Source organism: Protomyctophum parallelum (genome assembly GCF_964188405.1).
Source record: "Protomyctophum parallelum genome assembly, chromosome: 8".
NCBI lineage: Eukaryota > Metazoa > Chordata > Actinopteri > Myctophiformes > Myctophidae > Protomyctophum > Protomyctophum parallelum.
Window position 1 is genome coordinate 52,423,731 of NC_139703.1, and position 25,661 is coordinate 52,449,391.

The following is a 25,661-nucleotide window of genomic DNA, read 5'->3' on the forward strand; positions in this document are numbered from 1 at the left end:
TGGTGTGGACCCGTTCAGTCAGAGGGTCATCAATATGTCTAAAGGATGGTGTGGACCCGTTCAGTCTGGGTCATCAATATGTCTAAAGGATGGTGTGGACCCGTTCAGTCAGAGGGTCATCAATATGTCTAAAGGATGGTGTGGACCCGTTCAGTCAGTCTGGGTCATCAATATGTCTAATGGATGGTGTGGACCCGTTCAGTCTGGGTCATCAATATGTCTAAAGGATGGTGTGGACCCGTTCAGTCTGGGGTCATCAATATGTCTAAAGGATGGTGTGGACCCGTTCAGTCAGAGGGTGATCAATATGTCTAAAGGATGGTGTGGACCCGTTCAGTCAGAGGGTCATCAATATGTCTAATGGATGGTGTGGACCCGTTCAGTCAGAGGGTCATCAATATGTCTAAAGGATGGTGTGGACCCGTTCAGTCTGGGTCATCAATATGTCTAAAGGATGGTGTGGACCCGTTCAGTCAGAGGGTCATCAATATGTCTAAAGGATGGTGTGGACCCGTTCAGTCTGGGTCATCAATATGTCTAAAGGATGGTGTGGACCCGTTCAGTCAGAGGGTCATCAATATGTCTAAAGGATGGTGTGGACCCGTTCAGTCAGAGTCATCAATATGTCTAAAGGATGGTGTGGACCCGTTCAGTCTGGGTCATCAATATGTCTAAAGGATGGTGTGGACCCGTTCAGTCAGAGGGTCATCAATATGTCTAAAGGATGGTGTGGACCCGTTCAGTCAGAGTCATCAATATGTCTAAAGGATGGTGTGGACCCGTTCAGTCTGGGTCATCAATATGTCTAAAGGATGGTGTGGACCCGTTCAGTCAGTCTGGGTCATCAATATGTCTAAAGGATGGTGTGGACCCGTTCAGTCAGAGGGTCATCAATATGTCTAAAGGATGGTGTGGACCCGTTCAGTCAGAGGGTCATCAATATGTCTAAAGGATGGTGTGGACCCGTTCAGTCAGAGGGTCATCAATATGTCTAAAGGATGGTGTGGACCCGTTCAGTCTGGGTCAATATGTCTAAAGGATGGTGTGGACCCGTTCAGTCTGGGTCATCAATATGTCTAAAGGATGGTGTGGACCCGTTCAGTCTGGGTCATCAATATGTCTAAAGGATGGTGTGGACCCGTTCAGTCTGGGTCATCAATATGTCTAAAGGATGGTGTGGACCCGTTCAGTCAGTCTGGGTCATCAATATGTCTAAAGGATGGTGTGGACCCGTTCAGTCAGAGGGTCATCAATATGTCTAAAGGATGGTGTGGACCCGTTCAGTCTGGGTCGTCAATATGTCTAAAGGATGGTGTTGACCCGTTCAGTCTGGGTCATCAATATGTCTAAAGGATGGTGTGGACCCGTTCAGTCAGAGGGTCATCAATATGTCTAAAGGATGGTGTGGACCCGTTCAGTCTGGGTCATCAATATGTCTAAAGGATGGTGTGGACCCGTTCAGTCTGGGTCATCAATATGTCTAAAGGATGGTGTGGACCCGTTCAGTCAGAGGGTCATCAATATGTCTAAAGGATGGTGTGGACCCGTTCAGTCTGGGTCATCAATATGTCTAAAGGATGGTGTGGACCCGTTCAGTCAGAGGGTCATCAATATGTCTAAAGGATGGTGTGGACCCGTTCAGTCAGAGGGTCATCAATATGTCTAAAGGATGGTGTGGACCCGTTCAGTCAGAGGGTCATCAATATGTCTAAAGGATGGTGTGGACCCGTTCAGTCAGAGGGTCATCAATATGTCTAAAGGATGGTGTGGACCCGTTCAGTCTGGGTCAATATGTCTAAAGGATGGTGTGGACCCGTTCAGTCTGGGTCATCAATATGTCTAAAGGATGGTGTGGACCCGTTCAGTCTGGGTCATCAATATGTCTAAAGGATGGTGTGGACCCGTTCAGTCTGGGTCATCAATATGTCTAAAGGATGGTGTGGACCCGTTCAGTCTGGGTCATCAATATGTCTAAAGGATGGTGTGGACCCGTTCAGTCAGTCTGGGTCATCAATATGTCTAAAGGATGGTGTGGACCCGTTCAGTCAGAGGGTCATCAATATGTCTAAAGGATGGTGTGGACCCGTTCAGTCTGGGTCGTCAATATGTCTAAAGGATGGTGTTGACCCGTTCAGTCTGGGTCATCAATATGTCTAAAGGATGGTGTGGACCCGTTCAGTCAGAGGGTCATCAATATGTCTAAAGGATGGTGTGGACCCGTTCAGTCTGGGTCATCAATATGTCTAAAGGATGGTGTGGACCCGTTCAGTCTGGGTCATCAATATGTCTAAAGGATGGTGTGGACCCGTTCAGTCAGAGGGTCATCAATATGTCTAAAGGATGGTGTGGACCCGTTCAGTCTGGGTCATCAATATGTCTAAAGGATGGTGTGGACCCGTTCAGTCAGAGGGTCATCAATATGTCTAAAGGATGGTGTGGACCCGTTCAGTCAGAGGGTCATCAATATGTCTAAAGGATGGTGTGGACCCGTTCAGTCAGAGGGTCATCAATATGTCTAAAGGATGGTGTGGACCCGTTCAGTCAGAGGGTCATCAATATGTCTAAAGGATGGTGTGGACCCGTTCAGTCAGAGGGTCATCAATATGTCTAAAGGATGGTGTGGACCCGTTCAGTCTGGGTCATCAATATGTCTAAAGGATGGTGTGGACCCGTTCAGTCAGAGGGTCATCAATATGTCTAAAGGATGGTGTGGACCCGTTCAGTCTGGGTCATCAATATGTCTAAAGGATGGTGTGGACCCGTTCAGTCAGAGGGTCATCAATATGTCTAAAGGATGGTGTGGACCCGTTCAGTCAGAGGGTCATCAATATGTCTAAAGGATGGTGTGGACCCGTTCAGTCAGAGGGTCATCAATATGTCTAAAGGATGGTGTGGACCCGTTCAGTCTGGGTCATCAATATGTCTAAAGGATGGTGTGGACCCGTTCAGTCTGGGTCATCAATATGTCTAAAGGATGGTGTGGACCCGTTCAGTCAGAGGGTCATCAATATGTCTAAAGGATGGTGTGGACCCGTTCAGTCTGGGTCATCAATATGTCTAAAGGATGGTGTGGACCCGTTCAGTCAGAGGGTCATCAATATGTCTAAAGGATGGTGTGGACCCGTTCAGTCAGAGGGTCATCAATATGTCTAAAGGATGGTGTGGACCCGTTCAGTCAGAGGGTCATCAATATGTCTAAAGGATGGTGTGGACCCGTTCAGTCTGGGTCATCAATATGTCTAAAGGATGGTGTGGACCCGTTCAGTCTGGGTCATCAATATGTCTAAAGGATGGTGTGGACCCGTTCAGTCAGAGGGTCATCAATATGTCTAAAGGATGGTGTGGACCCGTTCAGTCAGTCTGGGTCATCAATATGTCTAAAGGATGGTGTGGACCCGTTCAGTCAGAGGGTCATCAATATGTCTAAAGGATGGTGTGGACCCGTTCAGTCAGTCTGGGTCATCAATATGTCTAAAGGATGGTGTGGACCCGTTCAGTCAGAGGGTCATCAATATGTCTAAAGGATGGTGTTGACCCGTTCAGTCAGAGGGTCATCAATATGTCTAAAGGATGGTGTGGACCCGTTCAGTCAGAGGGTCATCAATATGTCTAAAGGATGGTGTGGACCCGTTCAGTCAGAGGGTCATCAATATGTCTAAAGGATGGTGTGGACCCGTTCAGTCTGGGTCATCAATATGTCTAAAGGATGGTGTGGACCCGTTCAGTCTGGGTCATCAATATGTCTAAAGGATGGTGTGGACCCGTTCAGTCAGAGGGTCATCAATATGTCTAAAGGATGGTGTGGACCCGTTCAGTCTGGGTCATCAATATGTCTAAAGGATGGTGTGGACCCGTTCAGTCAGAGGGTCATCAATATGTCTAATGGATGGTGTGGACCCGTTCAGTCAGAGGGTCATCAATATGTCTAAAGGATGGTGTGGACCCGTTCAGTCAGAGGGTCATCAATATGTCTAATGGATGGTGTGGACCCGTTCAGTCAGAGGGTCATCAATATGTCTAATGGATGGTGTGGACCCGTTCAGTCAGAGGGTCATCAATATGTCTAAAGGATGGTGTGGACCCGTTCAGTCAGAGGGTCATCAATATGTCTAATGGATGGTGTGGACCCGTTCAGTCAGAGGGTCATCAATATGTCTAATGGATGGTGTGGACCCGTTCAGTCTGGGTCGTCAATATGTCCGTGGCAATTAAGACTTGACCTCATCCGGGACTAGTTCTAGATGGTGTTTTTACCATTAAAACGTTCTTATTTTGACCATGATAAGACCCAATTACTGCATGTTAGTCTCTAGGTTTTCTTCACAATATGTATCACACTGATATAGCATGACACTATGGCATTGACCCATTCTGACCTGAGATCAGATTCTAAAAATGTCTTCTACATCCTGACGGTTTTCTGAAAAAGCTATGTTTCTGTGTCAGTCGTTCTTTGATTTTTCAAAAATAGCAGACCTACAAGCTCGTAGCGCGCCACTCGGTGGCGCGCCACGAGCTTGTAGGTCTGCTATTTTTCAATAGCTAAAGCATAACATGATGCTGACACCAAAAGGGGTTCCTGTTCAGAATGGATTAAATTAGGAGTCCACTAGGACAGTTTAAGCCATCACTCATCAGAGTGTACAGATGGAACCACATATGGACTACGGTCTACGGGTCCATGTGGTTCCATTTGGGTCCATTGGGTCTATTTTGAATCAAGTGGAGCAGACCTGTAATGGCCATCTATAGGGATAGCTTTTGATGTGGTTGTCTCTACTCATTTTGTCCATATGGCAAAAATATAAATGATGTGCAAATAATAATAATAATACGTAAGGATGCGTTACAAGAGCTCTCTTTATTATAAAACATTGAGTGGAATAAAAGCAAAATAAAAAAACTGCAAATTCAAAATAGAACCTTTTCCGACTGCAAGACGGCCCGCTCTACCTCCCCATAACCCATTCTGACCTGAGATCAGATTCATACGAGGTTTCCGCCGGACACACACTGGTCTGATTAACCCATTCTGACCTGAGATCAGATTCATACGAGGTTTCCACTGGACACACACTGGTCTGATGAACCCATTCTGACCTGAGATCAGATTCATACGAGGTTTCCGCCGGACACACACTGGTCTGATGAACCCATTCTGACCTGAGATCAGATTCATACGAGGTTTCCGCCGGACACACACTGGTCTGATGAACCCATTCTGACCTGAGATCAGATTCTAGAAATGTCAGTCGCTCTTCGATTTTTCAAAAATAGCAGACCTACAAGCTCGTATCGCGCCACTCGGTGGCGCGATATGAGCTTGTAGATCTGCTATTTTTCAATAGCTAAAGCATAACATGATGCCGACACCAAAATGGGTGCCCGGTCAGAATGGGATAAACATCATTGGTACAGTATTGCTCTGCCTCCCCATAAACATCATTGGTACAGTATTGCTCTGCCTCCCCATAAACATCATTGGTACAGTATTGCTCTGCCTCCCCATAAACATCATTGGTACAGTATTGCTCTGCCTCCCCATAAACATCATTGGTACAGTATTGCTCTGCCTCCCCATAAACATCATTGGTACAGTATTGAACAGTCTGGAGGAAGAACGAATGGATATCAGTCAATATGCAAATTGGCACAACATATTGGCAGAACAGATAATGTAATTTTATTGCTGATGGAATTCTGTCTCTCTCTCTCCTTTTTGTGTGTGTGTGTGTGTGTGTAGTGTGTGTGTAGTGTGTGTGTGTGCGCGCGTGCATGAGTTGCATATTTGGCAGCTGGCTGCATAGTTTGCTGTCGATGCCAATTATGGTGAAACAAATTAAATGACAGTGAGTGTATCTCCCTTGGCCTCCGAAGCGTGCACTTCCACCCTGTGGTACAGAATAGGTCCCTTCACCTGGTTTCAGTGGGAAAGTGTGCACTTCCACCCTGTGGTACAGAACACTTCCACCCTGTGGTACAGAATAGGTCCCTTCACCTCTTTCACCCTGTGGTACAGAAGAGGTCCCTTCACCTGGTTTCAGTGGGAAAGTGTGCACTTCCACCCTGTGGTACAGAACAGGTCCCTTCACCTGGTTTCAGTGGGAAAGTGCTGAGTGCAGCTGTGTAACTGATAGGCTGGAGACGCTGGAGACACAGTGGAACCGGGCCTTATGCCAACACAGCCGATCTACAAGCCCACAACGTGTCACGTCCGCAACACCTTGTGGGGCTAAGCTTGTAGATCGTTGTCCGTACGACGAGGAATAAATCAAAGCATCGACGCGCCTTCATGGAGGCTCGTAGTATACGAGCGAAGATATACGGCCCAGGAGGAAGCTTCGCCTGCAGGCCAGATTAATGAACCTTCAACCCCCATCTTATCACACAATAGTTTGTCTGATAATAATAATAATATTCTTACTAGGCTGAGATTATCAACCTTTTGAATGTCAAGTAGCCCCCAGTTTGATATGCATGTTTTTAATTGGATGTTTACCGGCTTCATTAGCAAACTAAAAACATGTCTATTGTCACAAGCTTTCAGCTAGATTCAATTTGAATATTCATTCTTATATGGACATATTAATCCATTCTGAACGGGAACCCATTTTGGTGTCAGCATCATGTTATGCTTTAGCTATTGAAAAATAGCAGATCTACAAGCTCATAGCGCGCCACCGAGTGGCGCGATACGAGCTTGTAGGTCTGCTATTTTTGAAAAATCGACTGACATTTTTAGAATCTGATCTCAGGTCAGAATGGGTTCATCAGACGCAGTGTGTGTCCAGTGGAAACCTCATATGAATCTGATCTCAGGTCAGAATGGGGTTAATCAGACCAGTGTGTGTCCAGTGGAAACCTCGTATGAATCTGATCTCAGGTCAGAATGGGTTAACGGTTATGGAGTTCACAGTTCAGACACAACTGAAGAAATAGGCCAATAGATGTATGATTGTGTAGAATTATCTCTGTTAAGTTCTGCTGTTCTTTCTGGATTGCATTTATTCCATTATTCCACCGTGGTTGTAGATTTGGCCTCTGTAAGGAAGTTGTGACTGTGCCTAATTAAAACACTGAGTACTGTACGGTACTGTACCACGGTAGATGTTGTACTGTACGTGTTAGTTCAAAGCAGATACACAGTGAAATAGTTTTTTTCTTTTTCTGTAGCATTGCTATTTGTGGTCAATATTGTCACATTGTATTCACAGTTGAAGTGGTCATTATTATATGAACCATGATGGAAAAAGCCCTCTGGGGTTATTCTTTCAGCATAACCTTTGACTGTACTAGATAGATAGATAGATAGATAGATAGATAGATAGATAGATAGATAGATAGAGTTTTTATTAAAGTGTCCTACATCATAAGATGCCCAGCCCGCACGGGCTTACAAGACACTCACAAAATTGTACATATATATAATAATACATATACACAAATAGACAGTTAACTCATGGATACATCGTTCTCCAACGTAACTGCCATGCCTTCTCTATGAACTTTCCAAAAAACAAAAACGTCATAACTGAACAACCAATTTAACATAAAACACTCAGACGTCCAAAACAGATCTGGGTTCTTATCCTGAATCTTTTCAAATAACACGTTTCTTAAATCATAAGAATAATAGTATATTATTAGGTATAATAGTGGACAGTAGAAAACAACATGAAACTCATCCTCTACAACTCCCAGGTCACAAAGAGCACACAGTCACTGCTCCTCACTGACCTGAGATCAGTCACTGCTCCTCAGGAACGCCAGTATATCTGCCAACCTCATAGTGCCAGAGGTAAAGCAGCAGATCTTAACTGGGCACAGAGGGACCTCTGTCCTCTTTTTAAATTAAATGCAACATAAGGTTCAAGGTAAGGTCATGTAGTCCTCTTTAAATTGAATATAACTTCTTAATTACTACCTGTACGGTTAACAAACCTGCTAATACATTATTAGATCAATCAATCAATCAATCAATCAATCAATCAATCAACCTACCAAATTAAATAAATAATTCCTTCCTCTGCAGCCACACACAGCTTCTGTCCAAATGTCTATACATCCCATAACCTGCTGCTGTCATTATTGGTTTGTCGAATACAAAAGGTACTTTGAATTGTACTTAAGTACAGTACTTGAGCAAATCTATTGACATTTATAGACTCGTGAACAGTTGTAAATGTTATGGTTTTGTCTAGTGAAATCTTCCTCCAGACCACCTGTGTATGTCTGGACATTAAGTACAGTACTTGAGCAAATCTATTGACATTTATAGACTAGTGAACAGTTGTAAAATAATGTTATGGTTTTGTCTAGTGAAATCTTCCTGCAGACCACCTGTGTATGTCTGGACATTAAGCTGCTCCTGTATGAACATCTCGTACGTGTATGAAAGTTGAATGAATGAATGAAATGAAAAAGATTCAGAGTCACTTCACAACGTGTGTCGATCATCTCCACCCAGTCGTCATCACACTGAACCGTTCAAAGTACTGATCATCAGGAGCAGTTATAGGACTGTTGAGGGGGGGGGGGGGGGGGGGGGCTCCAGGCTAAATTATTGATAGAAATCAATTGGTATACCAAATGGAACCGGGTCCATTTGGTTCCATTTCTTGCACTCTTGAGTTAAAGGTTTTATGACATTCATTTTCATTTATTTTTCTTTTTTCTTTTAGGTTTTATGACCTCAATTACACCCAAAAAACCTGAACTTTGAACATTCAGTGGATTTTCTGTGGTCTTCTTTGGGGTTTTCTTTGGGGTTTTGGGGCATTTTGAGCTACAATGAAAACAGGCAACACAGTGAAACAGTGACATCTGCTGGCAAATCCCATTGACATATATGGGATTTGCAGTAAGTGATGTCACTTACTGCCGGCAAATCAGAGCACCTGTTTGAGCCAGAAAACCCCAGATCACAGAAAATCTACTGAATGTTAAAAGTGCATGTTTTTTGGGTGCAATTGAGATTAGAACACCTAAAAAAAACAAGAACAATTCCAAAACCATTTTTTTAATGTCACAATCCCTTTAAATTAACATGCAGAGTCATGCAGAGATCCAAATTATATCAAATGGGGGTCATTAATTGGCCCTATTTGGATCCCCTGCTATAGGAGCAGCAGGGGATCGAACCGGGAAACGTCCAATTCCCGGTTCACCGTACCATTCATCACCATATGAGGTTCACCGTACCATTCATCACCATATGAGGTTCACCGTACCATTCATCACCATATGAGGTTCACCGTACCATTCATCACCATATGAGGTTCACCGTACCATTCATCACCATATGAGGTTCACCGTACCATTCATCACCATATGAGGTTCACCGTACCATTCATCACCATATGAGGTTCACCGTACCATTCATCACCATATGAGGTTCACCGTACCATTCATCACCATATGAGGTTCACCGTACCATTCATCACCATATGAGGTTCACCGTACCATTCATCACCATATGAGGTTCACCGTACCATTCATCACCATATGAGGTTCACCGTACCATTCATCACCATATGAGGTTCACTATACCATTCATCACCATATTTTCAACACAATGATTTTCCAGACACAATGATTTATCTTCCCCCCCAAAGCTTTTTTCACAATTTTTATTTAACTACATTGCAAAGATAATTGCCTTCCTTGATGTATTAATGAGCATCAATAACGACCATCACCTGGGCACAGTCACAGACACATATACAGCTCCCCTCTGCAGGCCTCTACTGTCTCATTTCTCTCCACAATCATGTGAATATGATGGAATATGATTACAGCTGACATTTCTTATCACACACTAGCCCCCCCTAAAAAAAAGTTTTTTTTTTTTTGAAAATCTTTTTTTTTTTTAATAAATCGATACATATATATATATATATAATATCGATATATCGCGATATACGATATATCGTTACATGCCTACTCCTGAGCCATTGCCACCGCATAAAGACTGCTGAGAGATGAGCTGCTTGCTGAGGCATAGCAGTGTTGAGACTCTCATTTATTTCATCTAAAACACTACTCTTTTTGTTCCTCCCATTTTTTTTCTTCGTTTATCGGATATCACGGTACATATTAATCATGTAGGTTTCTTATGGTTGCTGCCACGTGGAAACCTTGCATGTCCAAAAACATTTCATGAAATGGGAATGGGAATACCTGGCACCTTGCGTACCAATTAATCCAGTTATTTAGTCACAAGCTCTTGTTAATACTTTTCATTGGCTAAATATTTTTTTATAAAACCTGCACATTTTGGGGCGGGAACCCCTTTTGGTGTTAGCATCATGTCATGCTTTAGCTATTGAAAAATAGCAGATCTACAAGCTCATAGCGCGCTATGAGCTTGTAGGTCTGCTATTTTTGAAAAATCAAAGAACGACTGACATAGAAACATAGCTTCTTTTTTTTTTTGTTAGGATGTAGAAGACATTTTTTTTTAATCTGGTCATTTCACAGCCAAAATGAGTAAATGTCCATCGATTACTCACCCCCATGGATACTGGAATGCATGGATATGGATACATAAAAAGGTGAATTATGGAGATGCAATTGGTTTGTGCCTGAGCAGCCTGTAGCCAATATCAAGCAAGCTACACCAGAAACACAGCAGCTATACTGTACTGTACCAGATACTGTACACAGCAGCTATACTGTACTCTACCAGATACTGTACACAGCAGCTACACTGTACTGTACCAGATACTGTACACAGCAGCTATACTGTACTGTACCAGATACTGTACACAGCAGCTATACTGTACTCTACCAGATACTGTACACAGCAGCTACACTGTACTGTACCAGATACTGTACACAGCAGCTACACTGTACTGTACCAGATACTGTACACAGCAGCTATACTGTACTCTACCAGATACTGTACACAGCAGCTACACTGTACTGTACCAGATACTGTACACAGCAGCTATACTGTACTCTACCAGATACTGTACACAGCAGCTATACTGTACTCTACCAGATACTGTACACAGCAGCTACACTGTACTGTACCAGATACTGTACACAGCAGCTACACTGTACTGTACCAGATACTGTACACAGCAGCTATACTGTACTCTACCAGATACTGTACACAGCAGCTATACTGTACTCTACCAGATACTGTACACAGCAGCTATACTGTACTCTACCAGATACTGTACACAGCAGCTACACTGTACTGTACCAGATACTGTACACAGCAGCTACACTGTACTGTACCAGATACTGTACACAGCAGCTATACTGTACTGTACCAGATACTGTACACAGCAGCTATACTGTACTGTACCAGATACTGTACACAGCAGCTACACTGTACTGTACCAGATACTGTACACAGCAGCTACACTGTACTGTACCAGATACTGTACACAGCAGCTATACTGTACTCTACCAGATACTGTACACAGCAGCTACACTGTACTGTAGCAGCCAGCAGCCACGCAGAGAGGAGGGGGAAGAGGAAATCCAATCTTTAGCCTTCAATAGTAAGTTACTATGTGTGCACTCAGATACACAAATCACAGGCCGCTGTTCAGTGGTGAAGCAGCGCTGTACAGACTGTTCAGTGGTGAAGCAGCGCTGTACAGACTGGCTGCTCGTTGGTCTGTTCAGTGGTGAAGCAGCGCTGTACAGACTGGCTGCTCTGTTCAGTGGTGAAGCAGCGCTGTACAGACTGGCTGCTCTGTTCAGTGGTGAAGCAGCGCTGTACAGACTGGCTGCTCTGTTCAGTGGTGAAGCAGCGCTGTACAGACTGGCTGCTCTGTTCAGTGGTGAAGCAGCGCTGTACAGACTGGCTGCTCGTTGGTGTTCATGTGTTCTGTTCAGTGGTGAAGCAGCGCTGTACAGACTGGCTGCTGTTCAGTGGTGAAGCAGCGCTGTACAGACTGGCTGTTCAGTGGTGAAGCAGCGCTGTACAGACTGGCTGCTCGTTGGTGTTCATGTGCTGAAGCTTTGCTTCTCAAACACTGCATTGTAAAGAGGATTAGGTAAGGTAAAGGTACGGTCATTTTTTATTTATAAAGCGCCTTTCAAAACAATCGTTACAGGGTGCTGTACACAGTAGAATAATACAAATAAAACAACAGCAAAACAGCGATGACAATAAGAAACAAGCGACAGAAAACAATACATGAAAATAGATACAGGCAGAACAAGACTCGATAGAGAGATACTCACTATATTAGACCAAAAATATTTACGATATAGGTGTTTTGATATAAATATTTACGCTATAGGTGTTTTGAGTAGCTTTTTAAAAGTGTCGACTGAAGCCCACCACACACCGGCTGCGTCTGCCGCGCGCTGCCTGGCACGCGGTCACGCCTCGCCTGCCGCGCCGATGCACCGCTGTTCTATTTTCCAGGCGTTGCCGCGCGGCGGCCTCCACCCGGCTATCCGTGGGCGTGGCAATGGAATAATAGTCAACAAAACTCCCCAGCCACGTGGTAGCGCGCCGCGTCCTGTTGGTGTTGCCGTGCGGCTACGTATGGCGCGCGGCAATACTGTGCCGCGGCGGTACGCGCGGCGGTCACAGACGGTGTGTGTCGGTCTTGACTCTGCATTTTTTTTACTTCAGAGGTAACTGGTTCCAGAGTGTAGAGGTGCTATAGCTGAGAAGGCTCCATCGCCTTTTGTTCTCGTCTAGGACAGACACCCTCGTTCCCGACAATAAGCCACTCTTGACCAACCTAATCAAGATGTTTAGCCCCTCCTATAAACAGCTTTTGTCCCCCACACACGTCTCACCATTTGCCATTGACAACGACCGGAGAAATTAGGTCAAATGTCCACTAAAAGATATGACGAAAATTAGACATTGAAACATTATTACACGCCAGTGACATTGAAGGGACCATTTACGTCATATGTATAAACGAGCAAATCAGCCAAACCAATCACAGCCAGGCAACGTCAGGCATTCTGATTGGCCAGTATGAGATGATGCATGATGATGTGTGATGATAAATCAAACCGCCCCCTAAGGTCTTCCACTGCTGGCCTGCTCGCTTTGCCTAAAAAAATGGCAACTAAAAAATACGGGGAAGCAGCTTTTTGCTTCTACGGGCCGTCGGCATGGAACAAGCTCCCACTGTACCTTCGTCAGGCAGCCTCTGTAGACATTTTTAAAGCTCAGCTCAAGACCCACTTCTACAACATTGCCTTTAACCCTCTAACACCCAGCGTCGCTTTTTAGCAACAATTTTATTTTATTTAATTACTAAATTATTATAATTTTTTTCTGTTCTTTTTTCACCTAAATGTCATCAGTGATGTTCCTTGCAATGCCATTTCAATGACATTGGTCATGATATTTGCATATAAATACCCCCCACAGAGGCTGAAATTCACACAAATTAAAAATGTCTGGACTCTGTGCGATTTTGAACATTTTTTAACCTAAGACTTTTGACCTTTACCCTAATAAAAGTAGGTAAAATAATTGTAATATATGTTTTTTTGTGATCATTAGAATGTCTAGAACATGTTTTATTCATTATTGTGAAAGATATCCCCCAAATGTAAATTATGATTTTTTTATATTATTATATAATTATTATATAATTATTATAAATTTTCCATCAAACTTTATTTTTTTATTTTTTTTAACATATGTTTTAGTGTCAGTCCTAGTAGTACAAAGTAGTAGTAAGGTTGAAATCTATTTTTTGCAAGTAGAAATTAATGCGGGTGTTAGAGGGTTAAGTGATCTTTTATTTATTTGTTATTCATGTCCTCACTGTACTGCATTACTGCTTGTTTTTTAATGTCGTTGCCTTGCTTTTATTTTATTCTCCATTGTTCTGTAAAGCACTTTGAGCTGCATTTGATGTCATGAAAGGTGCTATACAAATAAAGTTTTATTATTATTATTATTATAAGAGCGCCCCTCACTTCACATGGGGGTGATTTTTGGATTTTTTCATTTAGCGACAGAGTAGAAGTGAGCCATTGGTTGATGTGTGATACGCCATATGGGGGGGGGGGGGGGGGGGTCTGGGGCTTCATCATCAGGTCTGTCCTCCCCACGGATGGGTTTACAAGACAGGCCGTCATTGGTCCAGATACATCCCCTCCACCAATACCACGCCAGCCCACGGGAGAGGCCAAGGCACGCACACACACACACACGCACACACACACACACACACACACACACACACACGCACACACACACACACACACGCACACACACACACACACACGCACACACACACACACACACACACACACAGTCAGAGGAATCCATGGTTCACAAAGTGTGGTCCTTAACCCATTCTGACCTGAGATCAGATTCATACGAGGTTTCCACTGGGACAAACACTGGTCTGATTATAACCCATTCTGACCTGAGATCAGATTCATACGAGGTTTCCACTGGACACACACTGGTCTGATTATAACCCATTCTGACCTGAGATCAGATTCTAAAAAAATGTCAGTCGTTCTTCGATTTTTCAAAAAATAGCAGACCTACAAGCTCATAGCGCGCCACTCGGTGGCGCGCTACGAGCTTGTAGGTCTGCTATTTTTTTCAATAGCTAAAGCACGACACGACGCTAACACCAAAAGGGGGTTCGGTTCCCCCCCATTGGTCTGTAGTTAGTCAGTTAAATTAACACTGATTAATTTGTGGACATTGGGGTCCCAGAGATATAATAATAATAATAATGTGTATACTGCGTCTACAAGAGAGTGAGCATGTCCTTCTCGACCACCACAGGGTCGTCTAACGGCCCGTATCTCCTCACCACCCGCCCCTCTCTGTCCACCAGGAACTTGGTGAAGTTCCATTTGATGTCGTTTCCCAGCAGCCAAGAGCCCTTCCCCTCGGGCGTCGCCTTCATCCACCTCCACAGAGGGTGCGCGCCGTCTCCGTTCACCTCCGTCTTACTGAAGAGGTCGAACTCTGCGCGGTACAAACCTCTGGCAAAGTCTTTGATCTCCGCGTCGGTGCCCGGCTCCTGTCCTCCGAACTGGTCGCAGGGGAAGGCCAGGACGCGCAGGCCTTCCGCGGCGTACGAGGCGTGCAGTCCCGCCAGCTGGGTGTAGTTCACTTTGGTCTTTCCTCATTTAGAGGCCACGTTGGTGACGATGCACACCAGGCCTCTGTACTTCTCTAAGGACACTTGGTTGCCGTCTATGTCCTTGGCAGAGAAGCCGTAGATGGACTCTCCTCCCGCTTGCTCCTCACTCGTCGCTCTGTTCCCCATCGTTCCCAGCTACCTAAAACAAGCGTTGACCTCGTCAATAGTACTTAGTACTCCCGAGGTCAGTCAATGTCAGCACGGTGACCTCATACTGATGACATTTGTGTCCCATAAAAGGGACACCACACTCCCTCTGATGTGTGCAGTGACGTCATGTATGTGGATGGCTGCTGCTCTTTCCCATAGAGTATTAAAAGGATAGAGACTGAACTGGCGCGAAGCTCCGCCCCCTCCGCTATTCATGTCAGTGGAAGTTGCTCAGTGGCGTTTTGAAGCACCCGGAAGGACCGTCTATTTCCGCATTTTTCCGCTGATTCAGCATTTGGGCGCCAAATGTTGGTGCCCAAATGCTGAAGTGCAGCTGGGCTTTAACCCATTCTGAACGGGCACCCATTTTGGTGTCGGCATCATGTTATGGTTTAGCTATTGAAAAATAGCAGATCTACAAGCTCATAGCGTGCCACCGAGTGGCGCGCTATGAGCTTGTAGGTCTGCTATTTTTGAAAAGAAATCGAAGAACGACTGACATTTTTAGAATCTGATCTCAGGTCAGAATGGGTTGATCAGACCAGCGTGTGTCCAGTGGAAACCTCGTTATGAATCTGATCTCAGGTCAGAATGGGTTAACATTGAGCGCTCGGTTTGCACAGGGGTTTCCTCGTCATGAATCCACGGGGTCGGATCCCGTATTTTGTCAGTCGCTTCCATGTTTATCAAGGAAGTTGAAAAGCTTTAGCGCCTCCCCGGCGCCTCCCCTGGTCGAAATTTCCAACTGACTTCAGTTCACTCGACATGCACGCGCACACTTCCTTGATAAACATGGAAGCGACTGACAAAATACGGGACGTAAAGGCTCGGTTCAAATCTCTAGTTGGATTTTCTTGGGCGTTGTTATGGTTGAATTAGTGTAAACCCTCCACGTCCCCTTCACGTTTGGATTAATCGTGGCGTCAGGGTAAGAAACTTACATAGCGGAAACTTGCGCCGTTTCTGAAACGCGGTGGGAGGGGCCCAGTGTGTGACCTCATCTCGGAGCTACAGAATGAGCCAATAGGGAGAGGGCACATATGGGGCTAAAGAACCACTAGTCTGTGATGCATATACCATCGTCTCTCTCCATCTCTCTCTCTCTGGTCAGAATTTAATGGGCGGTAGATTATTGTGTCTCCCAGACTGTGAAAACGGCTCTCTCCACACACATCTATATTAGTACAGTATAATGAATTAACAATATGCTCCAGCACCAATTAGGGCTTTCTATAAGCCATACTCAGTGGCCTGAGCGGGAGGAAATAGAGGATTATTATACCATCACATTCTGCTTGAATGGCACACAATGTTGTGAAATGAACATATTAGCAGGATGTATCCGTGTAGCCTGGTTAATAAACCAGACTAATATCGCACGGATCCGCGGGATATTAGTCTGGGGAGGCTCAGCTTGGATTTCATTTCCAGGGAAACATTTTCTCTTTGACGCAATTGGTCAGAGCTACTGTCAGTCAAAGGTCTCAAGCATTGAAAGTCACTGTACCAAAGCCCGCCCATATTCCATACCGTGTCCTGATTGGCCGCCCACATTCTCTGGTGTAGGAAATGGGCGTACAATTGAGCCTCTCCAGACCGTAATCCGCCGGCAGGCAATTTATTTTTGCCAACGGCTGATTCGGTCTGGTTTATTAACCAGGCTAGTATCCGTGCACAGCAGCCTGCCTCGCTCTGAGCCACAGTCATTAAAGGGATTGTGATATTTAAAAAAAAAGGTTTTGGAATTGTTCTTGTTTTTTTTTAGGTTTTCTAATCTCAATTGCACCCAAAAAACATGAACTTTTAACATTCAGTAGATTTTCTGTGATCTGGGGTTTTCTGGCTCAAACAGGTGCTCTGATTTGCCGGCAGTAAGTGACATCACTTACTGCAAATCCCATATAATTATGTCAATGGGATTTGCCAGCAGATGTCACTGTTTCACTGTGTTGCCTGTTTTCATTGTAGCTCAAAAGGCCAAAAAAAAACCCCAAAGAAAACTTCAGACCACAGAAAATCCACTGAATGTTCAAAGTTCAGGTTTTGTGGGTGTAATTGAGGTCATAAAACCTAAAAGAAAAAAGAAAAAGAAAAAGAAATGAAAATGAATGTCATAAAACCTTTAAATAAATCCTTTGATCAAACAACTGCTGCTACAGTATTGTGTTAGGGCTGGAAAGTAACTTAAGTATATTTATTTAAGTAACTAACTAAATGTTTTAGGTATCTTTACTTACTTTATTGTAGTTTACATTTTTCAATTCTTTATACAATTATTTATTTGACTTAATTTTAGGGCCTACCCAATGACAGCCTTGATGCGGCCTTGAACACGTTTCTTAACCCATTTTGTGCGGGAACCCCTTTTGGTGTTTCAAACATTATGTTATAATTTAGCTACTGAAAAATAGTAGATCTATACAAGCTCGTAGCGCGCCACCGAGTGGCGCGATACGAGCTTGTATAGGTCTGCTATTTTTGAAAAAAATCGTGAAAATGTGGCGCAAATCCTGACAGAAAACTGTCAGGATTTAGAAGACATTTTATAAATTTCGACGTCAGGCCTAAATGGGTTTAAGTACATCTTGGAATAGTTTTTTTTGGTATATCCATATTTTTTTATTAGTAGCGACTGGCGAGACTAAAAACAAACAGTGGGGATCAAAACAATGCGAAGGTTTTCAATAGGCCTGTCAAAGTTAACGCACTATTAACTAGTTAACTCACAATCCTTTTAACGGCACTACGTTTTTTTTTACGCGCGATTAACGCACTGTGAAGTTTGACAGAATGGTTGAGAGACGCATGCATGTGAATGCAGGCAGTCAGTGAGCCCCGCCTCTCTCCCCCCCTCTCTCTCTCTCTCTCTCAGTGAGTCTACACAATTAGAAAACTTAGAAAACATGTTATTTTGATCAACATGGCCTGTTGTCTCTCGTAATGGTACCATTGGCCAACATCAATACAGTTCTTTAGTTTGGGTCTGGAAGGCTAAATGTCATCAAATGGTGGTTCCGTGGCTCAAATGCAGAATAAATAATGGGCCTTGATATGAAAAAAACTTGAAAACCACTGATTTAAGGTATATTTAGAACGGATAAAAAATATGCGATTAATTTGCGATTAATCACAGTTAACTATGGACAGTCATGCGATTAATTAGATTAAATATTTTAATCAATTGACAGCCCTCTAGTTTTCAAATGTGGGAGCCACTCAAACCTAGCCTGGGTCCACAGACTCCACACCACAATAATCAGGCTACACTGAGGCTGATCATCAGGCTACACTGAGGCTGATCATCAGGCTACCCTGAGGCTGATCATCAGGCTACGCTGAGGCTGATCATCAGGTTACACTGAGGCTGATCATCAGGTTACACTGAGGCTGATCATCAGGCTACACTGAGGCTGATCATCAGGTTACACTGAGGCTGATCATCAGGCTACACTGAGGCTGATCATCAGGCTACACTGAGGCTGATCATCAGGCTACCCTGAGGCTGATCATCAGGCTACGCTGAGGCTGATCATCAGGTTACACTGAGGCTGATCATCAGGCTACACTGAGGCTGATCATCAGACTACGCTGAGGCTGATCATCAGACTACACTGAGGCTGATCATCAGGCTACACTGAGGCTGATCATCAGGCTACCCTGAGGCTGATCATCAGGTTACACTGAGGCTGATCATCAGGCTACCCTGAGGCTGATCATCAGGCTACACTGAGGCTGATCATCAGGCTACCCTGAGGCTGATCATCAGGCTACCCTGAGGCTGATCATCAGACTACACTGAGGCTGATCATCAGGCTACACTGAGGCTGATCATCAGGTTACACTGAGGCTGATCATCAGGCTACACTGAGGCTGAATAGTTCATTTCTTGCCGGACCGCTCAGTGGACCCGGGAGGCCAGTTGAAAGGTGTGAAACAGAGCTACGGTTGCCTCTGAATACCTGGGAGTGTGCAGAGGGAGATTGGATTGTTTTTCTTTTTTTTATTAATTAAATCTCCTTCTCCACAGAACATGAAAGATGTGAAAATAAATTGCCAAATATACATATAGGCCTACTCTGTGCTTTAACCCATTCTGACCGGGCACCCATTTTGGTGTCAGCATCATGTTATGCTTTAGCTATTTAAAAATAGCAGATCTACAAGCTCATATTCTGAACAGATTCTGTTCTTAAATCGCCTCATATAAGAGCATGTGTACCAAAAATAAACAAATCATCCAGGATCTTCTGTCAGCGGGGGGGGGGGGGGGGGGGGGGGGGCTCTGCATCGCTTATGATATTCATTCATAATTGATACAGCTTGTTTCTGGAGAAAATGTAATTAATATCTGACTTAAAAGTCTTAAAACGATACACTTCCGGGTCTGAAATGGGTGTTCTACTAAAATAGGCCATGCACCGTCGAGATAACAATACCCGTACTTGCTTGCTCAGACGCACCACCAAGCATCAACTGTTAATTAAACAACACAAGAGAATGTAGGGTACAAAATAAAGAATATACTGTAGATAGGTCAAATCAGTGAATGACCTATGAATATGAATATGAATACAGGCAATTTAAAAAACACCAAAAAGCTGCATCAAGAATAAAGGAAGTCAGTCCTGAAGCAGTGTTGTTTTCGTCGACTAAAACTAAGACTAAAAATACTGACAATTTCGTCAACAAATAAAAACTAGACTAAAATGTTAGGAAGGGACTATAGTGGGCAAGAGATCCAGTTTTATGCTGGGTTGCATGCTGAAAATAGCAGATCTACAATCTCACAACGCGTCGCGCTGTGAGATTGAATATCTGCTATTTTCAGCATGCAACCAAAGTGTAAAATATGTCCTTACAACGACATCAAGGCCTGTCAAAACACATTTTAGTCGACTAAATCAACTGTAGATTTAGTCGACTAAAATCGTATGACATTTAGTCGACTAGTCGACTAAAATCGTATGACATTTAGTCGACTAAAACTAGACTAAACACTAGAACATTCCAGGTGACTAAAATGTGACTAAAACTAAGTGAAAACTATTCAAGAGACTAATGACTAAAACTAAAATAGAAATTTTCTGCCAAAAACAACAGTGTCCTGAAGAGACAGAAGCTTTCAACCACTACTAATAAAACCTGCTGAACTCAGTGAACTGAAACCCACTCCAACAGCTTTGATCATATTGTCTTTCAGATAATTCCAGTATCTCTCTCTCTTTCCAATTTAATCGAGCGGGCCACTCTCAGTCTCAAATCGAGCGGGCCACTCTCAGTCTCTGGCATCAAAGCGCTGACTGTGGCGTTCATCAGACCGGGGGGGCGGAGTGGTGTGTAAAACATTAACCCATTCTGACCTGAGATCAGATTCATACGAGGTTTCCGACTGGACACACACTGGTCTGATGAACCCATTCTGACCTGAGATCAGATTCTAAAAAATGTCAGTCGTTCTTCGATTTTTCAAAAATAGCAGACCTACAAGCTCGTATCGCGCCACTCGGTGGCGCGATATGAGCTTGTAGATCTGCTATTTTTAAATAGCTAAAGCATAACATGATGCCAACACCAAAATGGGTGCCCGGTCAGAATGGGTTAACCCTTTAGTGCAGTGGAAGCTGGGGGATGGCGAGGTGGGCCTGATGTGGGCTGATGTGATGCATGATGAGATGTACAGTAAAGCTTTCTGCAGGCTTGGCAGGTCTGTCATTTTATTTAGCTGTTATTATTATTATTATTATATTTTGAAGGGGCGCTAGCCCTTCCTATGTCCAGCTTTTAGGGTTTGTAAACATTGTCCTAACACAGACATTGAAGCACTGAGAAAACTGTTTCGCCTTTCTTCGTCCTATTTTTTTCAAACTTGACTACGGTATAGCGGTGGTCTCAAAAACATATAAGGGAAACTTTGACAGGAAAAGACCCGCCGCTCACCGTATAGAAAGAGAAGTAAAACTCCTTAGACTGAGACTTTGAAAAATATTTTTTATATTTTAATTAGGGCCGGGACTAATTGCGATTAATTTAGATTAATTAACTACAGAAAAATTTATCGCGATTAACTACAGATAAATTAATCGCACCTTTTTTTTCACCGCGGAACGTTTCTCATTGGGCGCATTTCTATAGTACTGAAAACTGGAAATAATACAAAGTCACCCCATTTTGTGTTGCCTAGAACTGGAGGTCTGACAAAAAACAGTAACATTATGAAGTAAGTACAGCTTTGTGATGTCACTGAGATGTACTTGTTACTGTTACAATTTTTTTTTCAGACCTCCAGTTCTAGGCAACACAGAATGGGGTGACTTTTTATTATTATTTCCACAACAGGTATATTAATGACAGTAAAATGTTGAAAATGAGTGGTATCCTGTAGTCACTATTCGTTGATTCACTGGGATACCAAAAAACATTAAAAAAAAAGGTTTCTCGCTGTTCTCGGGTTGAATATTGATATGCGATTAAAATGTGATTAATCTAGATTAATTACTCGCAAAGCCTCTGATTAATTAGATTTTTTTTTTTAATCGAGTCCCAGCTCTAATTTTAATCATGCTCTTATGGTGATCTGTGCTCATGGTGCAATTAAAAAGCAACCTAACACAAACACTGAATGTCACTTACAATGACATTCGGTTTTGAGTTTGTCCTTCCTCACACAAACACTGAATGTCACTTACAATGACATTCGGTTTTGAGTTTGTCCTTCCTCACACAAACGTTATGTGACACAAACATTGAAGACGAAGGTGAGGACGACGAAGGTGAGGACGAAGGTGAGGACGCAAATTCTGATTGGCCGGGATGAGATGATGTATGACGCTGCAGGATGATAAGAGCACCCCTCATTTTACACAGGTGTGATTTTAACCCATTCTGACCTGAGATCGGATTCTAAAAATGTCTGTTTTCTGAAAAAGCCATGTTTCTATGTCAGTCGTTCTTCGATTTCTCAAAAATAGCAGATCTACAAGCTCTTAGCGCGCCACTCGGTGGCGCGCTATGAGCTTGTAGATCTGCTATTTTTCAATAGCTAAAGCATAACATGATGCTAACACTGTGACGGTTCCCTATATTGTGTGTTATATGTATATTACTCTTAGGTTGTCTGGTTTAGGTATGTTGCGTTTACTGTTTGCCCTATAGTAACCTCTGTTCTTTGTATCCAATAGGATTGGGGAGCAGAGCTAATCATGATGATCAGCCTAAGTGGCTCGCACCTGGGCCCGGGTGTCGACGCCCTATAAAGGCCTGCTTCCCCAGATCTGTTCCTTTCATTTGCCTCCTGCACTCCACCGTGCACACTTCTCAACATTTATGTTAATCCATACAACACGCACACACATGCATCTCACTCATGCATACACGCACTACACCACTGAATACTGATCTCCACACCTCATCTGTTCAATCATGATTTTGTTCCTTAATTTACTATTTTTGTTTAGTTAATAAATTCTATTTATTTGGTCAACTGCGTCTCCCCTGTTTTTTGTTGTGTATCGTGGCACCCCCTAGGCCAGCTACATAACAACACCAAAATGGGTTAAGTACAAAGTACCACTCAAGTGAAGTAGAAGTTCCTCAAAGTTGTATTTAACCTTTAACCCCTCTAGATTTAGAGAAACAGAGTTCTGTTACAACTGTACTTTGACCTCTTTTTTTCAATCTACGCCAAATCTCGTTGCAAAAAATAGCCCAGAATGTGTCACAAACACAGCTTGTAGATCGGATATTTTTTGGCGAACGTTCCGCCCAGAATATACAGGCATGCTGGGGCTTGTGCAGTAGTTACAATTTACAATTTACAATGTAGGCATTTAGCAGACGCTCTTAATCCAGAGCGACTTACATTAAGCAAGAACAAAAGCATGGGAATACATCACATAAGAAGCATTTATCAAGAAACATGCGTAAGCTAAGAAAGTAACAGTGGAATATCTATATAATGAAACTATACATATAAACTATACATCTATACTACTATGCATTATGTACTATGACGTGCTATGACTACATACAATGCAATTATAGTGCTGTCTACATAACATGCTATAAGTCTGTATCAAATGCTATCTAAGTCTACAGAAATGCTATCTAAGGGGTTAGGGTAAGTGCTATGGGCCATGATGGAGTCTGAAAAGGTGGGTTTTCAGACTACGGCGGAAGATTAGGAGTGATGCTGCAGTTCTGACTGCGATGGGAAGTGCATTCCACAGTTTTGGAGCCAGAAGGGAGAAGGGTTTGGGACGTGTGGAGCGTTGTTGTCCCGGCGTTTTTAGTGAGGGTACTTCCAGCTTCCCTGTAGTTGAGTAAATGTACCTGAGTTCTTTCCACCGTACTGCCTCTGGGATTGTGAAAGTGGGTCCCAGTCTCAGTTCACTGGGACCCCTTTTCCACCGGTTGGTTCCCAGTGGGAACCGGTTCAGTTCTTTTCCACCGGTTGGTTCCCAGTGGGAACCGGTTCAGTTCTTTTCCACCGGTTGGTTCCCAGTGGGAACCGGTTCAGTTCGTTTTGGTTTTTAGTCCATGAGCCAGAGGTCCAACATTTGTGGACGAACTATACCCTATATTAAATTGTTTATAGGATCAATACAAGTAAATAAATACATGATAACCCTTCCACAGTAGTAGCTTTTTCATATTTTCGATTATTTTGCATATTATATCCTACATAATGCCTCATTTGCATATAAAAAAATGTAAAATTTGTAATACAATAAATCATTGTCTTCGTGTAAGTACTCAATTGGGGAAGTTTCATGGTGATAACAATCTAATATAGGTATGGTTTTGCTACACTCAATTCATAATTAACGTTTCAATGTTGGAGCTCTGGCTCATGGACTAAAAACCAAAGAGAACTGAACCGGTTCCCACTGGGAACCAACCGGTGGAAAAGGGGCCTGGGTGTGTAACTGTGTATGCATGTTGACTACTAGATTACACTAAGCTCAGGAATATGGCTTTCCAAGCAGGTTAAGTGGTTCTGGCCGATGTGTGTGACAGGTTGCAGGAAGTATCAGATAGCAAAGAGAATACTGTAGACATTAGCCCTCTAGACTGATTTAGAAATAAATCAATGTGAGCTCTTTCCTCATCACGGTAATGGAGAGATCAGCCTTGTGGGCTTGGGCCCGTGGGGATATTGCCACAAAATAATTGGCAAGATTGTAATGATAATATAGCAAATTATAATGTAAAAGAATAATAATGAATACATGTATTTTCTAACCTTGAAAAAAGGCTATGCTTTGTTAGTTCCGCATTGATCCAAGCCGGTCCAATTGATTGATTTGGCATAATGATTGATCCAATCGATTGATTAAAATTTTGATCATTCAAAATCTGACCACCATCTGACTGCTTAACACTATGGTTGGGTTGTGTTGATTTCAAGATGTGCAAGTGGCCCCTAGCCTGGCCCCTAGCCTGGCCCCTAGCCTGGGCCCTAACCTGGCCCCTAGCCTGGCCCCTAGCCTGGGCCCTAGCCTGGCCCCTAGCCTGGCCCCTATAGCCTGGGCCCTAGCCTGGGCCCTAGCCTGGGCCCTAGCCTGGGCCCTAGCCTGGCCCCTAGCCTGGCCCCTAGCCTGGCCCCTAGCCTGGCCCAGCCACCGTGAGTTCTGGGGCCGCCATCATATTAGCCTGGTTAATAAACCAGACTAATATCGCACGGACCGCGGGATATTAGTCTGGGGAGGCTCAGCTTGGATTTCATTTCCAGGGGGGCGGGTTGAAACATTTTCTCTTTGACGCAATTGGTCAGAGCTACTGTCAGTCAAAGGTCTCAAGCATTGAAAGTCACTGTACCAAAGCCCGCCCATATTGCATACCGTGTCCCGATTGGCCGCCCCATTTCTCTGGTGTAGGAAATGGGCGTACAATTGAGCCTCTCCAGACCGTTATCCGCCGGCAGGCAATTTATTTTTGCCAACGGCTGATTCGGTCTGGTTTATTAACCAGGCTACCATCATATTGGTTCACTGAGCTGTCAAATGAGACCGACGTTGAAAATGCAACGAGCTTTGATCAATCATTTTAACCACATGAGCCCTATTAGCTTTGATCAATAATTTTAACCACATGAGCCCTATTAGCTTTGATCAATCATTTTAACCACATGAGCCCTATTCTTGACCTATCTTGACAGGTAAATGTCAAATGCATCTGATGTGTTTACCTTGCTTATTGTAAATTGCTCTGGATAAGAGATGTGTTTACCTTGCTTATTGTAAATTGCTCTGGATAAGAGCATCTGGACCTTGCTTATTGTAAATTGCTCTGGATGAGAGATGTGTTTACCTTGCTTATTGTAAATTGCTCTGGATAAGAGATGTGTTGACCTTGCTTATTGTAAATTGCTCTGGATAAGAGATGTGTTTACCTTGCTTA

The 25,661-nt window shown here is 43.5% G+C and overlaps 2 protein-coding genes across 2 annotated transcripts in view; both read right to left on the reverse strand.

Moving 5' to 3' along the window:
• Positions 1 to 25,661, reverse strand: part of LOC310863096 (guanine nucleotide-binding protein G(i) subunit alpha-2-like) — a gene marked incomplete at both ends in the record, with an annotated part of 142,917 nt that overhangs the window by 69,533 nt on the left and 47,723 nt on the right. The gene's annotated exons all lie outside the window — the stretch shown is intronic.
• Positions 14,712 to 15,239, reverse strand: LOC310863743 (phospholipid hydroperoxide glutathione peroxidase-like; the record flags this gene model as incomplete). Its single annotated transcript, XM_083772238.1, has 1 exon — positions 14,712 to 15,239. The coding sequence occupies one exon, from the start codon at positions 15,237 to 15,239 to the stop codon at positions 14,712 to 14,714; it is 528 nt and encodes a 175-aa protein (XP_083628364.1).